Source organism: Ambystoma mexicanum, chromosome 10 (assembly GCF_040938575.1).
Source record: "Ambystoma mexicanum isolate Mex_15411 chromosome 10, UKY_AmexF1_1, whole genome shotgun sequence".
Taxonomy (NCBI): Eukaryota; Metazoa; Chordata; class Amphibia; order Caudata; family Ambystomatidae; genus Ambystoma; species Ambystoma mexicanum.
In genome coordinates, this window is record NC_090932.1 from 679,645,799 (window position 1) to 679,663,524 (window position 17,726).

Consider the following 17,726-nt stretch of genomic DNA (forward strand, 5'->3'; position numbering starts at 1 on the left):
ACACTGCTCTTCACTAGTGAAGGGTCAGGCGAGCCTTCCAAGATAAAGGCTGAGGGGCTACTCACACATTCACCCCAGTAGCAAAATGCATCTTCTACCTCCGGTGCCCTTAAATCGTCCCTGAGGTGTGAGCCTCTTAAATTATACATGGTGGGCATCAGTCCTTTCTTCTCCCGATATTCTTTGTCAAAGGAGGGCTATCCGAATGGTGAGGCCGGTTAGGAGGTTGTAGTGGAGCTGTTCCAGCCTAAAAGGACTATCTGCTACCACTGACTTCAAAGTATAGCCCAGGGAGTTTATTTAAAGGTCAGGATACGTGAGGGCCCAGTTCGTTTTGAGCTAGCCCTCCTGATCTACTACAGTGTAAGTAGTTCCAGACTCACCGCGTTCTGGTTGCAGCCTTCCAATCTGATTGACGAAGTAGGTTATGCGCGTCCGGTGACCACCATGGCTACCAATAGACGGAGCGGCACTTGAGCACCAGAACACAGGAACCCGGCAACACACTTGCCGCACTCTGCCAAGCTCTGCTTGGGAGCCGGGTTTATACTGGCACAGTCCGCCTCCTTGCACGAATAGAAATTGACAAAAGACTCCCTCTGTTGAAAAATCTCCACACAGCGACACTCTTGAACTCAATGCGGCTAGCAGTATGTAACCAGTGCCGGGAACTAAACTGGCGAGCTAGAGGAGCACAAGGGCTGCTAGTAGCAGCTCTAGCAGCAGAATTCTGTAACGCCTACAACCGGTTTAAAATATAGCAAGGTTGGGCTAGGTAAAGAGAGTTACAGTAATCTGTAATTCCAAAGATGCAAAAATGCCACCACCGGTGAGTGCAGGTGAGTCGGTAAGAACGGAAGAACCTTACGGAGAATTTTAAGTTTGAAATATCTTTTTTTTAACACTTCATGCAGACCTGGGCTTCCGCAGAAAGAGACGCAGAGGTTTTACAACCAAGATCTTTCACTACCACAACTGGGATAGGAAGCGGACCCTGAGAAATAGGTGAGAAGGCCTGTGTCAAGAAAGATGTTGAAGAGAAGGGGACCAACCACCAGATCTTCCATTTTGTCCACTTTCAGCTTCAGCCAGTTTTGATTCATCCAGCTACCCACAGATTCCAGGTAGCAGCGCAGACGTTAGGCTACATCAGTCACCACCTGATCGAGACACTCGACTATTTGGGTTTCATCAGCGAATGAATAGCAGCAGAACCTGTGGGACTGGATGAGCTTGGCCAAAGACTGAATGTAGACTTTGAACAGAATAGGGGAAAGAGGCGAGCCTTGGGGAATACCACAAAGTATAGAAATAGGATCAGATTGAAAAGGGCGAAGAGAAAGCAACTGAAAGTGATTGTAGAGAAAGGAACCAGGACAGGACTGAGCCAGAGACAGCTGACGGAGCAAGGTGGAGTGGTCAACGGTATCAAAGGCAACTGATAGGTCTAATAAGATCAGCACACCCACCCCACCTTGAGCAGACAGTCGCATAAGATCATCCACGATTGAAACCAGCACCGACAGAGTAACTCATCTACGGTGAAAACCAGACTTGAAGGGGTCAAAGAAGTTTTCCCGAAAAGAAGAAAGTAAAGGGATAGCCAGAGTTTCCAAGAGCTTCATCAGAAAAGGTAATTGGGAGATAGGATGATGGTTAGCAGGTAGGAATGGATCCATTGTAGGTTTTTGCAAAAGGTGTATCACCAGAGCGTGTTTAAGAATTGAAGGTATGAAGGCAGAAGAAAAAGACTGACTGCACCAGTCACAGCCGGAGCAGTGGCCGATTAAAATGGATTTCATAGTGGATGGGGGAATGGAATCCAGCGGAGAGGCTGATCTCTTCTTCTGAGTAGCATTAATGATGTACACCGGATGAAACCGGGGACAAACTGACAAAGAGGACTGCTCATTATTAGTATGTAAAGAGGCGTCATTGTTGGGAACTGACACATTACAGGATGCAATATTCTGCCAAATGGCCATCATTTTATTTAAGACAGAAGTAGAAAGTGAGTCAGAAGGCTTGGGTGGGAACTAGGAGTCTCATTGGTGGCAGCAGAGGACAGTGAGACACTGATTCAGAGCAGCCTCCACACGACTGGTAAAAATGGGAGCGGTTTGCCTCAAAGATAGCTTTGTGGTATTTGGCGAGAGAACTACGAAATAGAATTCTCATATTGGGGCAATATGCAACCCGCCATCTACTTTCTGTCTGCCTACCAAAGAGCCTAACTTTAGCTAGCTGAGGAGTAAGCCAAGGCTTGGCAGGATGCGAAAGCAGACAGGAGGGTCTAAAGGGGGCTAGATTATCAGCAGTATCACTACACATCTGTGATAGTTTCTAGAGGCATCTGTAATCTGACCAGAGATGTCTGAGAAGTTAATCAAGTGCCATTTGCGCTGAGGTAGGCCCTGAACGGGGCTAGCCACATGGATGCTCTGGATATTAATAGAGAATGGCACAATGTAGTAATCTGTCCAAAGAACTGGAAGGGCAGAAATTCTTTTTACCAAAGTGCCAGCTGAGTATATGAGATCCAATGTTTTGCCAAGATTATGAGTAGGCTGGCAAACTGGCTGAGGACGACCTAAATCCTCTATTGATGATATTAAACTAATAGTAGTTTGGTTAGTCAGGTCATTTGGGTGCAAATTAAAATATCCAGTGATAAAAACATTGGCGAACCAAAGTTTTAATTCTGCAGATAACTCAATAAAAGCCAAAAGAAGAGAAGGATTAGGATGGGTGGGTATTAAACTAATAAAACATGAAGAGTCTGTGAGTCTGAAAAGGACACACATCGCCTCCATAGAAAGATTATGCACCAGTGGTAATATCATGCAGTTCAATGAAGATTTAAAAATAACTGCTAGTCCACCGCTAGGTGGGGATGAGCCTCTGTGTTTACAGAGAATTTTATAATTCTTATCAGGGTTTGCACAATGTGCGGTCCGGATGAATCATTGTCTTTTTTCAGTCAATTAGACCAGGTCTGGCTGATGTTCATATAATAGTAACTAATAACATTCATTAGTGTGCGTTGGAAGGGAGCAAGCATTAACCAAAAAGTAGTTAACTAATTCTACATTAAAATCTTTAGAATAAATAGTATTCATAGAAGCAAGATTGGAGTAGATCTGAACTGGAATAGAGGTTAACCGGACATACCAAAGCAGTATCTTGACTTGTCCACGGCTGTCAGAAGCACAAATGAGCACAGATGAGTTCAACTAATGCGCAAGGCTCTTATCTGCTGCTCATGTCTGCTGCGCATGTCTGCTGCGCTTCCGGCCGGGAGCGAGGCTATATTTACACATGATATAGCCAAACCCAATTAGGCCGCGCTTGGCACACAGCCAGTGAGGACAGACTATGCTGGTGCATGTAATGTCAGAAGTAAAGATCTAAAAAGGTGACTACCGAGTAGCGGACCTCGAGCACCCCAGCAATACAGGAAACCTCCCGCCGTCCAAGATCGGCTACAAGGCAATGAAATGAAAAGGAAATAAATAAGGAAACAAAATAAGCGTGAAGAAGAAACTAATAATAGACTGCATGAATGTATGTATCCGGCGTCCAGTCACCCACCCGGGCTCGGGAAAACCTGATGCCCTAGAAGGAACACAAAGCAGAGAAAATCAGAAAATAAAAAAATAATACTTAAAAGCATAAAACACAACAGCACACAAGTCACCAGCTGACCCTGCTCAGAGCTATGTTTTGCTTGCTTAGTGTGTAATCTTAAGACCTAATAAATAACTATGTTTACGTACTTACCTGTCTAACTGAAATTAATGGTGTTGCTCTGTGTGGACTCGTAGCCCTACATCACTCCCAAACCCTTCCTGAGACTGTCTTGCTGTTCTGCTACCTTGCCTTGATTGGGTTTAGCTAACCTCAGTGTCTTGCCTGTTGACCATAATAGCGAGGCCTCACAAAATCTAGGTACCAAGGCTGATTTTGGAAATCCATCTTAAACGCTCCCATAGCTCATGAAACCTGTCGTACTGATCTTCTTACGTTACCTTGGTAGAGTTTGGCTAGCCTAAATGTCACAGGACTGGTTCTAGAAACCCACCTGAATACCCGCCTCCAGAAGCAATACTGATTTGATGTTTGCTTCAATCCTGCAGTACAGACCGTTTTGCTCCCCAGTGTCCTTTCATGTTTTACAGTGATGATTTTGATTTCTTAGCCTAAGCTGCAAGATGAGCAAATAAAACTGCCTTTTTCTTTTTTTTCCCTAGTCTTGGACCAGCCGCTCACTACCTGCTCTTGTATACCCTCACACACTTCTCTTTATTTCCTTTTGAGTCTTATATTTTGACACTTCAAGTTTGGGTATCGGATTCAGACGTCATTTAATGTACATATTTCCACATTTGCAGTTTTGTCAGAAAATTCAATATACATCTTCAAACAATTAGCAATCAGACTACCTAGCATGGTGACTGCACACTGTCAAAACTGCCTATGATTATTTCTTTGCTTTTATGTTTATATACATTATTTGGTGAGGACCAAACATCAGATTGTGAAGCCTTCATTGTGTTAGACGTAGCTCCTATCCTGCCTTTAGATGCCTCCTTTTGCTCTTTGCCCTAGCTTTCATCGGTTGCCTGTCTTTACCTCGGAAAATATACATCGAGGACATGTTTTACCAATTTTGTTTTAATGTAATTTTATATTTTTTTTACCGAAAGCTGTTTCACCGACTTTACATACATAAAGTGAAAAGAGTAAAGAGTTTTGGTATATAAACAGTTTTCATTTTTTGAGTGTGAAATCGGTAAATGCATTATATGTAAAAAAAAAAAGAAAAATCGGCAAATCATGCATAAAGTCAGAGGGAGCTGTCCAGTGCTGAACTAGATTGCGTACAGTAACAATCTAGTTCAGCGTTGGACAGCTCCCTCTAACTTGTGTAGTGTCCGCAAGACATTTCAGAACTGGAGACTTTTAAAAAAAAAAAATGTATTGGGGGTGGTCTGCCCCTCAAACCACCCCCCTACTGCCCCCCCCCAAACATCAGAGGGCTTTTTCATCAAAATACAATTCAGGGAATGATTTTCTTTTGATTAAAAAAAAAGTCTTTCAGTAAATATTTTTAGATGTAAAGGCTCTCGATGTAAATTTATTCGGGAAAAAGACTGTATACCGCTTTCATCCCGCCCCTTCCTGTTTATCTTGTGTTGATTTATTAGCTATCGTGGACTCTGAGCTTGGAAAATGTGCCTTTCATTATAGCTATACAAAATTTCACTTCATGGCTTTCTTTTTATCTAAACCCATAGATCTTTTTTTTTTTTCCAAGCTTCACTCATACGAAAAAGATCAATGTTAATGCATAATAGAGTACATTCGTGTGGCTGCGAGGCCTATTCTTGTCATTGTACATTTCCCCATACAAACCTGACCTAGGCGAATCCCTCTATAGCATTTCATTTTTATAAATGTGTTCTTGTTTTAAGCTGACAATTCCTAAATATGGACAAGAGATATATGGTGGGGGTACGCTTAGTAAACGGTTCAGGTCCTTTTCAACATCTTACAAAGATGTTAGTGAATTGTGGATAATTTTCTGATTTTTTTCTAAAGTCTCAGAGAAAATGGCCAAATGTTAACTACTTGAGGAACTTCTTCAATAGAGTGTATCTTTTTTGAAAGCTTACTACTAAAGTTCATTTACCAGCATGCCTTGCAAAGTGACCTTTCCTCTGCTATATATAATTAATTTAATAATGTATGACCTGCCTTTGTAGGAGTTGCTATCAATCTTTGAGTGCAAAGAGGCAAGAGTTGACTGTCCAGGGCGCAAGCTATGGCGGCGGTTTCCAGAGCATATTCAAGAGATACTGGAGCCTCATCTAAACACCAGGTATGCATTGCATTGATCGCCTCCATTAAACATGGCCGGGATACATCAGTGATTGAACATCAACGCTCTTGTCACCACTCGTCTTACATAGCCAATGAATAGTAGTCAGCAGTTAGATGCATGTATGCCCTTTTCCCTCCCTTAAACCTCATTGACCCTTGACACATCTATATCATCGAGCTTCTTTAAGACCTAATTAATCTGGTGCTTGTTGGTCTTAACATTAACATTAACAGTAAAGAGAAGGGAGGCATTATACTCTATATTCCTGAAACATTGTTCTCCACCTAGCCTATCACATTGGTATTACAAGACAGACCCTGGAAATTATTTGGATCCTTCTGTGAGAGTGTTTTAAAAATAATTATTTTCACCAGGAAAGTATGCACCCTTTCACTAACAAATCATATATTGACTTGCTAGTATTGAGCATGGGAGAAAGTGGCAAGAAGGCCTAAACAGACCTAGTCCTTTTAATACCTTTAATGCATTTAAATCGTCCCACTATACCAGTAAAGCACAATACATCCAATTGCAATGCCTGTATTTAGAGATTAGGTTAAAGTGTTTCAGTCCTTGATGGCACTTCTAGGCTCCCAGAAAGACATCTTCCAAGTCTTGAAGTTGGTACATTAAATGGTATATAGTGGTACCAGCTGACATTTGTATCAGCCAATGTTCAACATTTAGTTTTTTCCATTGGACTTTCAAGAGAAGAATCTTTGCCACCATAATATCTACGGTCTACTGTATTTGTCATACATTTGTACACATTAAACTTTTTTCTTAACCGAAGCATCCATCCCATCAACACATCCGATTAATATTTGTGCCCCAATTTAGCACAGATAGAGGGCCAATACAGCGGTTCTAAGATGATGCATATATAATTTGACTGCTAGGTGTCCCCTTGTCATTCAGTGGGGATGGAAGCACCTTATTGCATGCACTGTCAACAGTATCTACAGGTGTACCATTCTCATACACACGAGTTCAATCTTGTTTTGTTGCCAGAGCTTTAGTTTATTAATGTGGTTTTCAGGGTAGGGGTTTGAACCAAATGACCAGTACTAGTGTTGTCTCTACAAATTAAGAGATGTCTAAATCTAAATAGTGTCAGGACAGGAGTAATATAACAGGAGAAATTCTTTCAGTTTTCATTACTTGCAGTGGTGTAGCTCAAAAACATAAAGGTTTAATGTAGTCTCCCATGTCCTTGTCGCTCCTTGGACTTCCTAATCTATAACATAATATCAAAATGATGTGCCAAGTTCAAACCTAAATGTAATAAATCCTTGGCTTTCCAACTAATCTCTAAACTAAAATATGAGCAAGGCTAGGCTAACAAAAGAATTCAGAAATACTATGCTACAAATGTCATCCCTAGTCGCAAACCTTAAAGAAAGGTGCTTCTAATGGGTAGAATTTTCCTGGGTTCAATGCGTCTGGCTCTGACATGGTGTTCACTTTCAGTCTGATCCTTCAGACCTTTCCCAGCTCTCATGCATTTCAGGCTTCGCCTTAGTCTCCTTACCTTCCTGCTTGAATTCTCAGCCTCCTCCGCTGAGTTATTGGATTTAACTTGAATCTCTGTTGCTCATCCAGACTGGTCTCTTTGACATTTGCAGCAGTGCTAGGCCTTCCTCCTATACATCAGGGTTCTTCAAAGTAGGTCTTGCCTCAACCTTGTTTTCAGTCTTCACTTCTGTCGGTCTAACCAAGGCCGTGATTACCAGCTTTCAATTTATTAGGCCTCAGGGCAGCCTGGGGGTCAGCATTCACCCCAACAGTTCTCTCCACAACCTTGAATTTAGCATGAACTTTAGTAGGTCTTTCTTCGTCCCTGCCTGATCAGTGTTTCCTTTAGAAGTTCTCCTCCTGCAGGTCTTGAATAGCCCGACAGTTCGTCCAGCAGAGTTACCAGGTTCCTACCATGTGGTGCTTTCCCTACACCTGCAGGAAGCGGCGAGTAAGTATCTCCGCTTGTCTCCATCATGTTATGGGTTTTACCCAGATGTCATGCTAAGTGTCATTCTTGCCTCTCTTGTATGGACTGTTGGTTTGTCTTTTTTGTATTAGCCCTGCTGATTGATGGGGCTTGTCAGCAGCTTGTTTCTTAATTTGGTATTAGCGGCTCCCTAATGGATTTTTAAATGCCTTTAAATGGCGTCCAGAGCAAATGGTTGATAGACCGATGGGATATTGCTGTTATCTTTTCCCCTTTTTCTTTCCTTGTCCCCTATTTGCCACTAGTTGCCACAAAGCATGTCTCATACAAAGCATACAAAGAACATTCAAATCAATCTCCACTACAGCACTCCAGTGAAACAACTAATTGCATACACCTGCATCCTGCTTAACTGCTACTCTGCACCTGCTCACAGACATAAAATCAATGAAATCATTAGCGCACACACTCCCCATATATACTCTTCCTTACAGAAACCTGGTTCAAACCCCGCACACACCCATTATCCCTGGTATGCTTCCCCCGCTCTCTCTCATCCACCACAGAGCCCGCCCACACAAACAAGGTAGTGGCCTTGCCATCATATATAAAGTGCCACTCACACTTGGCAACCCCAGACACCCCATACAAATCCTTTGAAGCACTCTTTCACGTGCTCCCCTCCATCATATCCCACCTTCATCCACCTCATCTACTGCCCCCAACGAATGTGGGTATCATGGTCAGACCACTTTGCTATCCCCCTTACGCTCAATCCTACCACACAAGATCTCACCCACCATATATCCCCCTCGCGGTTCATAGTTATAGTTTCGACAGTCAAAGTTTCTACATACAAAGGTTCCGACACAAAAGCACCCAAACATTTTTTTAATGCATTTAAAAACAAAAAAATCTTTTTAAAACAAACTTTTCTTTTCTATATGAAACTAAAATAAAACCCATAACATGAAAAAAAATGCATTCGAACATTTTTATTAGAAACTTTGTATTCAGAACTTTTGTATGTCGAAACAATTTTTTCGAAAGTATGACTGGACACCCCCCTCACTCCTAGACAGACTAATCAAACACATTACAGACACGGCTTTAGCACCACTCATTCCACCCCCTCCTCCCCACATGCACATCCGTCCACTCGCCATAACAATTACACCATCATCACACAGGCACTTGACATAATTGACCCCCTCAAATCACAAAAACACAGTAAGCCATGGTTTCAACAGCTCCCTCCTCTCTATCAAGCAAGAAGCCACACACCTAGAAAGAGCCTGTCAAAATAACCTATACCCTCTCAACACCACTCAAACTCTGCTGCAAAAAAATACAAAACAGATATCTGCAATGCCAAAGGGCAACCATTACCTCCAATAAATCCAATCATACACAGATACTATTCAACATTGTCAAATCACTGCTTCAAACCCCCATCCACACTCCCATCTACTGCAGTATGCAACTCCCTCATAGACTACTTCAAATCTAAAATACACATCAGGGAATCCCTTACCTCTCCTCTCCCACCCCTGCTCCCAAACATTCCAACACATGGGACACCTTCCACCCCATCGACAAGGCTCTTATCACCCATACTACCAAAACAAAAGCTGTACATTTCCTGGTTGATGCATGCCCACCTTAAGCTGCATCCAACTGCATCACCACTCATGCTCCCCAGTGGCTCAACATCAGCTCCTGTCTCTCACATTCTCCTAACACCTCTGCTCTCAGAACTGGACAAATCTCACCCCTCAATAAACCATCCATTGACTCCACAATCCGCGACAATCGCCACGCCATCACTATCCTGCCATTCCTAGCCAGAATCCTGGAACGATTAGTCACTAACCATCTGCAAAAAAAGATCACCACAACCAACCTCATCAACCCCTTATAAATCTGTCTTTTGACCCAGGCACAGCTCTGAGACTGCCACTCTTCACATCCCCGATGACTTCCACAACATCACTGACAAAGGACACACATGACTACCCGTACTCCTCAACCTCTATGCAACCTTCCACACAGTCGACCACGACTTTCTAATCAGCATCCCATCTCACAGGATGAACCTCTCAGGCACCATCCTCGACTGGTTTACCTGCTTCCTTACTGACAGGACACACTTTGTCTCCATGCCCCCTTACTCTTACGTCCGGTCCCCTTTCCTCCATACTGCATGGGCGTCCCTTGCGAGGGACGGGAGACGGAACCTTTTTCACCAGGAAAAACCTTCTTCCCCTTTAAATTTAGAGGCACGCAGTGGTGCGGCCCTGAGAGCATGTGCTGCCCTGACTCTGCCTCCAGCACCACACCCCAGTCCCCTTTTACACATCGACGGGAACGGGCTGAATTCACCAGTCCTCCTGGGTTTGGCTTCGGCCATGTAATTCTACGTGCAGATACTTATTTCTCTTTGTCTTTTTTTGTGTTTTTATCATTCAGGCACTCGGTCCTCAGGCGTCACCCATGTCCCTGGCACATGTCGACTTCTACAGGGTTCAGTAGGTGTCCATCCTGCGACAGGCTCTTCCCAACTAATGACCCCACGCCACACTAAGGTCAAGCACAGTGTCCCACAAGGCTTCTCCTTGTCTCCACTCCTCTTCAATTCATATGTTGAATCCATTGGGCAGACCCTTCGCAAACACATCAATTTCCACCAATACACAGATGACACACAAATATACTTCCAAATCTCAGCCCCCTCACAACTCCACATCCTCAAAAGCTGTCGCTCCATCATACCCACCTGGATGGCCACCCCCTTCCTCAAACTGAACCCTTCCAAAACATAATACATCCTCATTTGCTCCCCATACACAAACCTGAACTCACCATCTTGATCAAAGAACTTGCCACGGACAACCGTTGCATATCCCTCTCTACACCTATCCAATCCCTTAGCTCCACGGTCCCACCTTTCATTCACACCACATAGCTGCTGTCACCAAAACATGAAATCTACAACTACACCTCCTACGAATGATCAGTCACATCCTTCCACCTGATGACTTCTGCACCACAGTCAAAGCACTGGTTCTGTCCAAGCTGGACTTTGGCAATGCTCTCCTCACTGTACTCCCCAGCAGCACCATGTCCCCCTTCAAGCCATACAATACACAGCAATCAGACTCGTCCTACACCTTCCAAACCATTTACGCATCATCTCAGCTCTCGCGCAGATCCGCTGGCTTCCCGACACCAGATAATTGCCTTCAAATGACTCTGTATTGTTTTCAAAGCCATCCACCACAAAACCCCATCTTGACTTCACAACAAACTCAAACCCATCACCCATACAGACACTAGACAAGCCACCCAGAATCTACTATGTATTCCATTCTGTAAAGTAACATGTACACAAAAGCAAGCATTTACCCACTGGACACACAAGTCTTGAAACACCCTACCCCTTCACACCCACACTGCACTATCACCAACTTTCATAAAGAGCCTCAAAACATACCTGTTTCCCCACACATAATCCGTCGCCTCCATCTCCCCTGCTACCCCTTGTCTGTCCGAATCTTCCTATCCTATACTGAAAACATTTTCTAACTTCTGTTTAACCTCTGAACCTTGTAAGGCACTCTGAGACCCTCTGGGTAGGGCCAGTTCTGGCCAAAAATTAGAATATAAATAAAATAAATTGAGATTCTCTGTGGTTGTTAATTGCTGAGGTTTAACCACCTGCCAAAACAAATCGTAATACAACTGCTGGCTCACAGCTGTCTTTAGATGGGTGATAAGCAACTTCAGTTAATTCTCAACGCATCTTAAGCTCCTCTCCCCTTCACATTAGATTGACTTCCCAGAGCTACAACATTTGGCCCAATCAAGTGTACATTGCGCTGCATTGTATGTCAAGTAGGTTACAGTACCTTCACTGCAGTTTGAGGATCAGCACTCAAAGGTGACCCCCGCCCAAAACATGGCAGCATTTAAAAGGAATTTAATGGTTAATTTCTCAGAGCTGGAGGTAAATCTGCTACTTTCTGTCCAAACTCTGGGTTGAGCAGAGCGGAAGCGGCGGTAATAGTGTTATCGCCGCATTTTTACTGCTCCGCCCAACTACTGATGAGGCCCCTAGTCTGTTAATGTTACCTACCCTTATTTGAGAACCAACGTGTTCTACAATATGCAATTCATGCCACACATACAGCTCAGATTAATTGATAGACCAGTGTTGGTACCTGAGGTGCATGCCATGAAAAGGAAGAAAACTTCAGACTGACAAGAACTTTCCACCCTCAAAGGCCAGGAAAAAGTTACATATTGGAAACAGCACTTTGCATTGCGTTCTTTCCATTTGCAAGTTTATCTTTAATTTTCTTTGACCTTGGAAGAGTTCGATATGTGGTACAGTGCTGTGTGTCACGTTTGTCCCATTTGCGAAGATCATTGATGTAAATATGCCCCGTTTTCTTTAGCCTCAGCGCATTGGATGCAACTACCTCATCTTTTTTGTTTTATACAGTGTAATCGCTCACCCGTAGCCATATCTGGTGCTATCCAAAATGCTACAATCGTGTAGTATGTAGTTCACTGAATACTGAGGCTTATTAGTGGAAGAAAACAACCATGTCTCAAGTTTGCATGTGAAGTGGTGGTTGGTCTTGGAGAAGGTACTGGCACGGTATGACACCATTCAATGGGAGATGGAGCCGTAACCATCACCAACTGCCTGTGATCTGAGGTGGAGAAATCAAATAAATAACATGGCCTTCTTGTTACTCACAAAAGACCCCATCGCCCTGTAGGGCTTAGCCCAAACCTCATGCTCCTAAAAAGCTGAGGATTTTCAAAGACCTGTGCAGCCAAAGGCAAAGTTTGCACCTCCTAATCAACAATGTGTGCCTGTCATTTTCCAAGATGGCCACTGTGCACTAGAGATGTGTGCATGTGGACTCCGTCCCTGAAACATTAAACTGCACGACTCTACGGTGCATAAATTGGCTGCCTGTCTCCCGCATCCATGGAGGAACGCACCAGGGGGCTGCCCCCCCCCCTTCATCTCCCCGTGACAAACGGACGAGGTACCGCCTGGAATTCCACTGGCAGGGATGCAGTGGCTGCGCCCTGGGTCCAACACAAGTGCGCAGGGCCGGCGGGGGGAATATTAAAAGCCCCCCACACCGACCTCGGAACGGCAGAGAGTTTGAGGAGAGGAGCTGGAGCTTCTGTGAAGCGGGGTGTGGCTCTGTGTGCGTCTGCTATCCGGACGGCAAAGGACAGATGGGTCCTCCTTATCATGGCTTGCCAGTTGAGATACAGACTCAGCTCTTCATTGCTGGCTGAGTGGATGCGTTGCACGCCGCTCCGTGTTTTGGTGTCTGCAGGGAAGGGCCTCCTCCATCACAGGGACCTGGGGCTCCGTGCAGGGGTAAGGGGGAGTGCTATAAATTGACGACTGGCGCCATAAAAGACTTGAAGATCAGATCTGTGGCAATGGCCTCAAAATTCAACTCAGATGGTTACCCTGAACCTTGGAGCAGCTGCAGGAATTTGGCCAACGGTATGCTATACGGCATTGCAGGGAGGTCTGTGAATGACTCAATCTACACCTATGAGTAGAAACCCTAGGCCCTCACGTTAGAAGATTTAATTCATAATTAGTGCTGGGAAAGGCAGGATACAACACTCCGCAACACCTCCCATTGGGCCTCCAATTTGAAGATTTGGTACAAAAGGACGTGGCGCGCCGTGCAGGAGGGTGTGGGTCTTCCAGGGGTATCGCCTGGAAAGCATAATCGTGGTAACCCATCTCCTAGGAACCCTCAAAGCAGTCGCTGAGCACAGAAAGAAAGCTACCCTTCCTGAACTTCCTAGCACCCAAACTTCAAAAAACAATTCCATTCAAGACATTTGGGCCAGCAATAGTAGGACCCATTGCTCTAACATTGTTCCACTGGATCCTGCGGTGGCGGGGGGCCTCCAGGCCACTGAAAATATGTCAGGAGCCAAAGAAGATTTCAAGAGGTGTTTCGAGGAGTTTCAAGGGACATTTACTGCTTCATTCAAAATGCAGTTCACACCATTCATGTCAGAGATCAAACAGATGGTAATGGAGTACAGGAAGGATTTGACCTCATTGGGTGAGAGAACGGAGGCAAACGAACAGGCGATTCAAGATCCAATACCAAGACAAAACGTAGTCGGACGAATTGATGGAACATCTAGCAAAATCCACTCATAACCTCGAATTCTGATGTTTGTTAATCTGCTTAAGATCACATGCTGTGCATAGTCTGACATCCAGTCGAAAAGGGGACGTCGACAAGGCGTGTCTGTAACACTATCCCTATAGTGACGTGCAGTGTACCCACAATCCCTCACGTGTCAAGGTCCCTCAGATTGTTTTTTTCCGCCCAGATATTGGTCGCTTTAACGTGGAGCTCGTTCGAGAGAAATTGCAAAACATTTATTTAACCCTTTGGTTGTTATTTCTTATATATTACATCAGATCCCTCCTTCGACGGCGAAGCTGTTTCACCGCCGATTAAGAACTTCGAACACGTGGCCGGCCTCGCCAGCCTAAAACAGTAGGGAGAGTGGGGGTCGTGGGACATTTGTGTTTCTTCTGAGAATGCCTTTCTCTTTCACCCCCCTTTCCTTCAGGGTAGTTATCACTTTTAATTGTATCCTGAGCTATTGAGAGGACTCCTTTTAGCTTTTGCCTGCGCTGTAAAGGCAAATTAGTATGGAAGGATAAGCACAAGCGGTGTAACTGTTGCTTACCCCTCGACCACAAGGAGGACGGCTGTGCGGCCTGTAAACTTCTTCGCCCAAAGACTTTAAAGGACTGCAGGGTCAAGAGGTGGGCAGCCTACGCTATGTCTAGAGCTGATTCCTCACCCGCCGCCGCCGAGTGTGACGAGGACAGTGATAACCCGACCTCCATTTCGGAGGTTGTAGACCTCTCTAGGGAGCGTACCCGCTCCTCAGCGTCTGTCCCCGGCCCTGACAAGTTCGGCTCACGCCCTACTTATGGGGATGAACACCCCGGCGACACTGACAAACACAGAAAACATAAACATAAGCACACAACCCATGGCACTTCTTCGTCAAAGACGAAGAAAGCCCTAGCGCCAACGGAGACGCCGAGCCTACCGGCATCCTCCACCGACTGTAAAGGTCACAAGCCCTCCCCGCCACCGCAGACGTGACTAGCGACTGGGCTACCTGCAGACAAGGGCGCTACCACCAAAACACCAGGCGACCATCGCCGAAAGAGACTTGACACCGCCCAACACGATGCCAGACGAACCCTTGACGGAGAAATTAATCGTCGAGAGCTTGGCTCGTATAGTTGCCAATGACGGCCAGAGACGGACGGCGAGTGATATGCCAAAGTCCGCTCACAAGGCCAGGGAGACGCCGAGAATGCCGGAAGGGAGGCAGGGACCGCTTCCACTGTCGAAGGAAGGCCCTAGCCTACGAGAAGGTTTCCTAGAAGGCGAAGGGAGTTTATCCTCGACGTTATGGGACAGATCTAGACGGCTACAGGCGGAGGAGCGTCCCTTTACGCCTCCAGACAGTTCTGGGTTACCACATTGGACATTTGAGAGATTCCAATCATGCATGGACAAGCTGGATAGATTTATGTCCACTCCTGAACATAAAACACCCAAGAGGCCAATAGAGGTACTTCATGAGGACCCCAGGGCTAAATATCCTAGACTATTTAATCCCCTTCAAGAGGAGGTTAATACTTATGACCTCACTGAAGAAGACTCTCACTTCCAAGAGGATGAGGATTTCTTAGATAGTGAAGACCAACAGAACCTTGAAGAAGAAGGTTTTGAGGAAAACCCTGACATGGGTGGGGCGGGGGCTTCAAAGAAGACCCAGATGAAGGTGGCTCACAGCCTTGTCAGTCCCCAACAGCGTCTACAGACCCTGAGATCCTGAACCTTTCCTCTCCTCAAACCACACCGGTCAGGAACCCGTCACCTATAGATGACCAACCCGCTTTCAACGCGCTACTACGGAAAGCAGCAGCGCACTTTGAAATTGAGACTGGGGAAATTACTCCCGATATTGATTTTGTAGAAACAATCATTAAGGAAAAACCTCCCACTAGCCAGACCGTTCCCCTCCTCGCCTCAGTTAAGAGACAAATCATCCCATCGCTGTCTACACCTGCGTTGGTTAGAGGGGTCATCCCATGAATTGAACAACTGTTTACTCCCTCTCCATTGGACCCATTATACATTAAGGGTCACTCAATACCTGATTCCTTGGTAGTAACTACCACAAGGAAAAGGGCAGGGGTTCCGTTATCAATTAGCGAAGCACCCCCGGACAAGGAAGGAACAAGGAAGGAAAGAAACTCTACGCCCTGGGTAAGAGGATTAGAGCCTCGGCAGCTTTTTCCACCAGAATTGCCAATAATAATAGCTTACTGGCAAGTTATGCTGATGCCCAATGGGGGAAGTTATGCCAAGACCTTGAGGAAGTCCCTGAGCCCTTACGAACTCGCTTGTTAACCACTGTAACGGAAGGAACTCTGGTTAACCAGAGCATCATTAAAAACACATTTGATGCTGCAGAAACGGCTGCCCGTTCTTTAGTCCAGGGGATACTTCTGAAGCGTCATGTCTGGTTCCGGAACTCAGGTTTTAAGCCAGAGACCCAGGCGTCACTCATAAACAAACCAATCGAGGATTCTAACCTCTTTGGGAAAGCGGTGGACGACGCACTGGAGACCGCTAAGAAGGATTTCGACACCCTAAAGACTTTAGACCAGATCTCAAGGCCTCCCAATAAGCGAAGATTCGGCAACAAACGCTTTTTTCGAGGCCAACGTCAACAACAACAACAACAACAGCAGTACATTGCAGGCAACTGGTCCTCTACTCAGGGAACCAGTGGCCAATACACTCAAAGAGGACAACGCCGTGGCAAGGGTAGAGGTCGGAGCCCCACTCCCAGAGGTTCCCCGGCTACCAACACCAAATGACCCGAAGGTTCGGGTCCCCTCCCATGCATCGCCGGTCGGGGCCGGTTAACATCTTTGCTACCAGCATGGGAGGGAATAACATCAGACCGCTGGGTATTGTCAACTATAGCCCGCGGTTACTGCATAGAATTCAATCGGTGCCCCACATACAGACCCCCCAAGGGGACAACGCCTATCACCGGAGCACCTCGCCGTCCTTCTTCAAGAAGTGGGACTGCTGCTACTAAAAGGAGCAATAGATGTTGTGCCTCTATCACAGGTAACGGAAGGTATTTATTCAGTGTACTTCCTTGTACCCAAAAAGGACTTAACCATGCGCCCTGTATTAGATCTACACCCAGCGAACAAATTTGTCAAACCTCAAAATTTCGTATGGTGACCTTACAGGAACTTATCCCCCTTTCACAGGGAGATTACATGACAACACTGGACATGAAAGATGCATACTTTCATATATAAATGTTGCCAGCGCACAGAAAATACCTCAGGTTCATGACAGAGGGCAAACACTACCAGTTCAGAGTGCTACCCTTCGGCATAGCTTCAGCACCGAGGGTATTCACGAAAGTACTGGCAGTGGCAGCGGCCCACCTGCGCAGGTTGTCCATCCCAGTATACCCTTACCTCAACGATTGGCTCATAACAGGGGATTCTTACGAGACATGCTGCTCAAGTACCCAAAAGACTGTAGACCTTTTGTTCCAACTGGGCTTCTCCATCAACGAGAAGTCGTCCAGCCTAGACCCCAGCCAGATCAAACAATTCCTAGGGCCTCTAATTCGAACAAAGGACGGCCTTGTCTTCCTCTCCAAAGAGAGGGTCCAAAATATGCTGTTTCAGATCCCTCAATATGTGGGCGGTCGAGAGGTGACGGTACGCAAAGCAATGCGTTTGCTAGGAATGATGGC

At 45.5% G+C, this 17,726-nt stretch overlaps 1 protein-coding gene across 3 annotated transcripts in view; it reads left to right on the forward strand.

Moving 5' to 3' along the window:
* Positions 1-17,726, forward strand: part of ATR (ATR serine/threonine kinase) — a 1,676,349-nt gene that overhangs the window by 699,902 nt on the left and 958,721 nt on the right. For all 3 annotated transcript variants that reach the window (XM_069618270.1, XM_069618272.1, XM_069618271.1), the window contains one exon: positions 5,766-5,881. In XM_069618270.1, the coding sequence (XP_069474371.1) occupies positions 5,766-5,881 (116 nt within the window). The remainder of the gene's footprint in view (positions 1-5,765; positions 5,882-17,726) is intronic.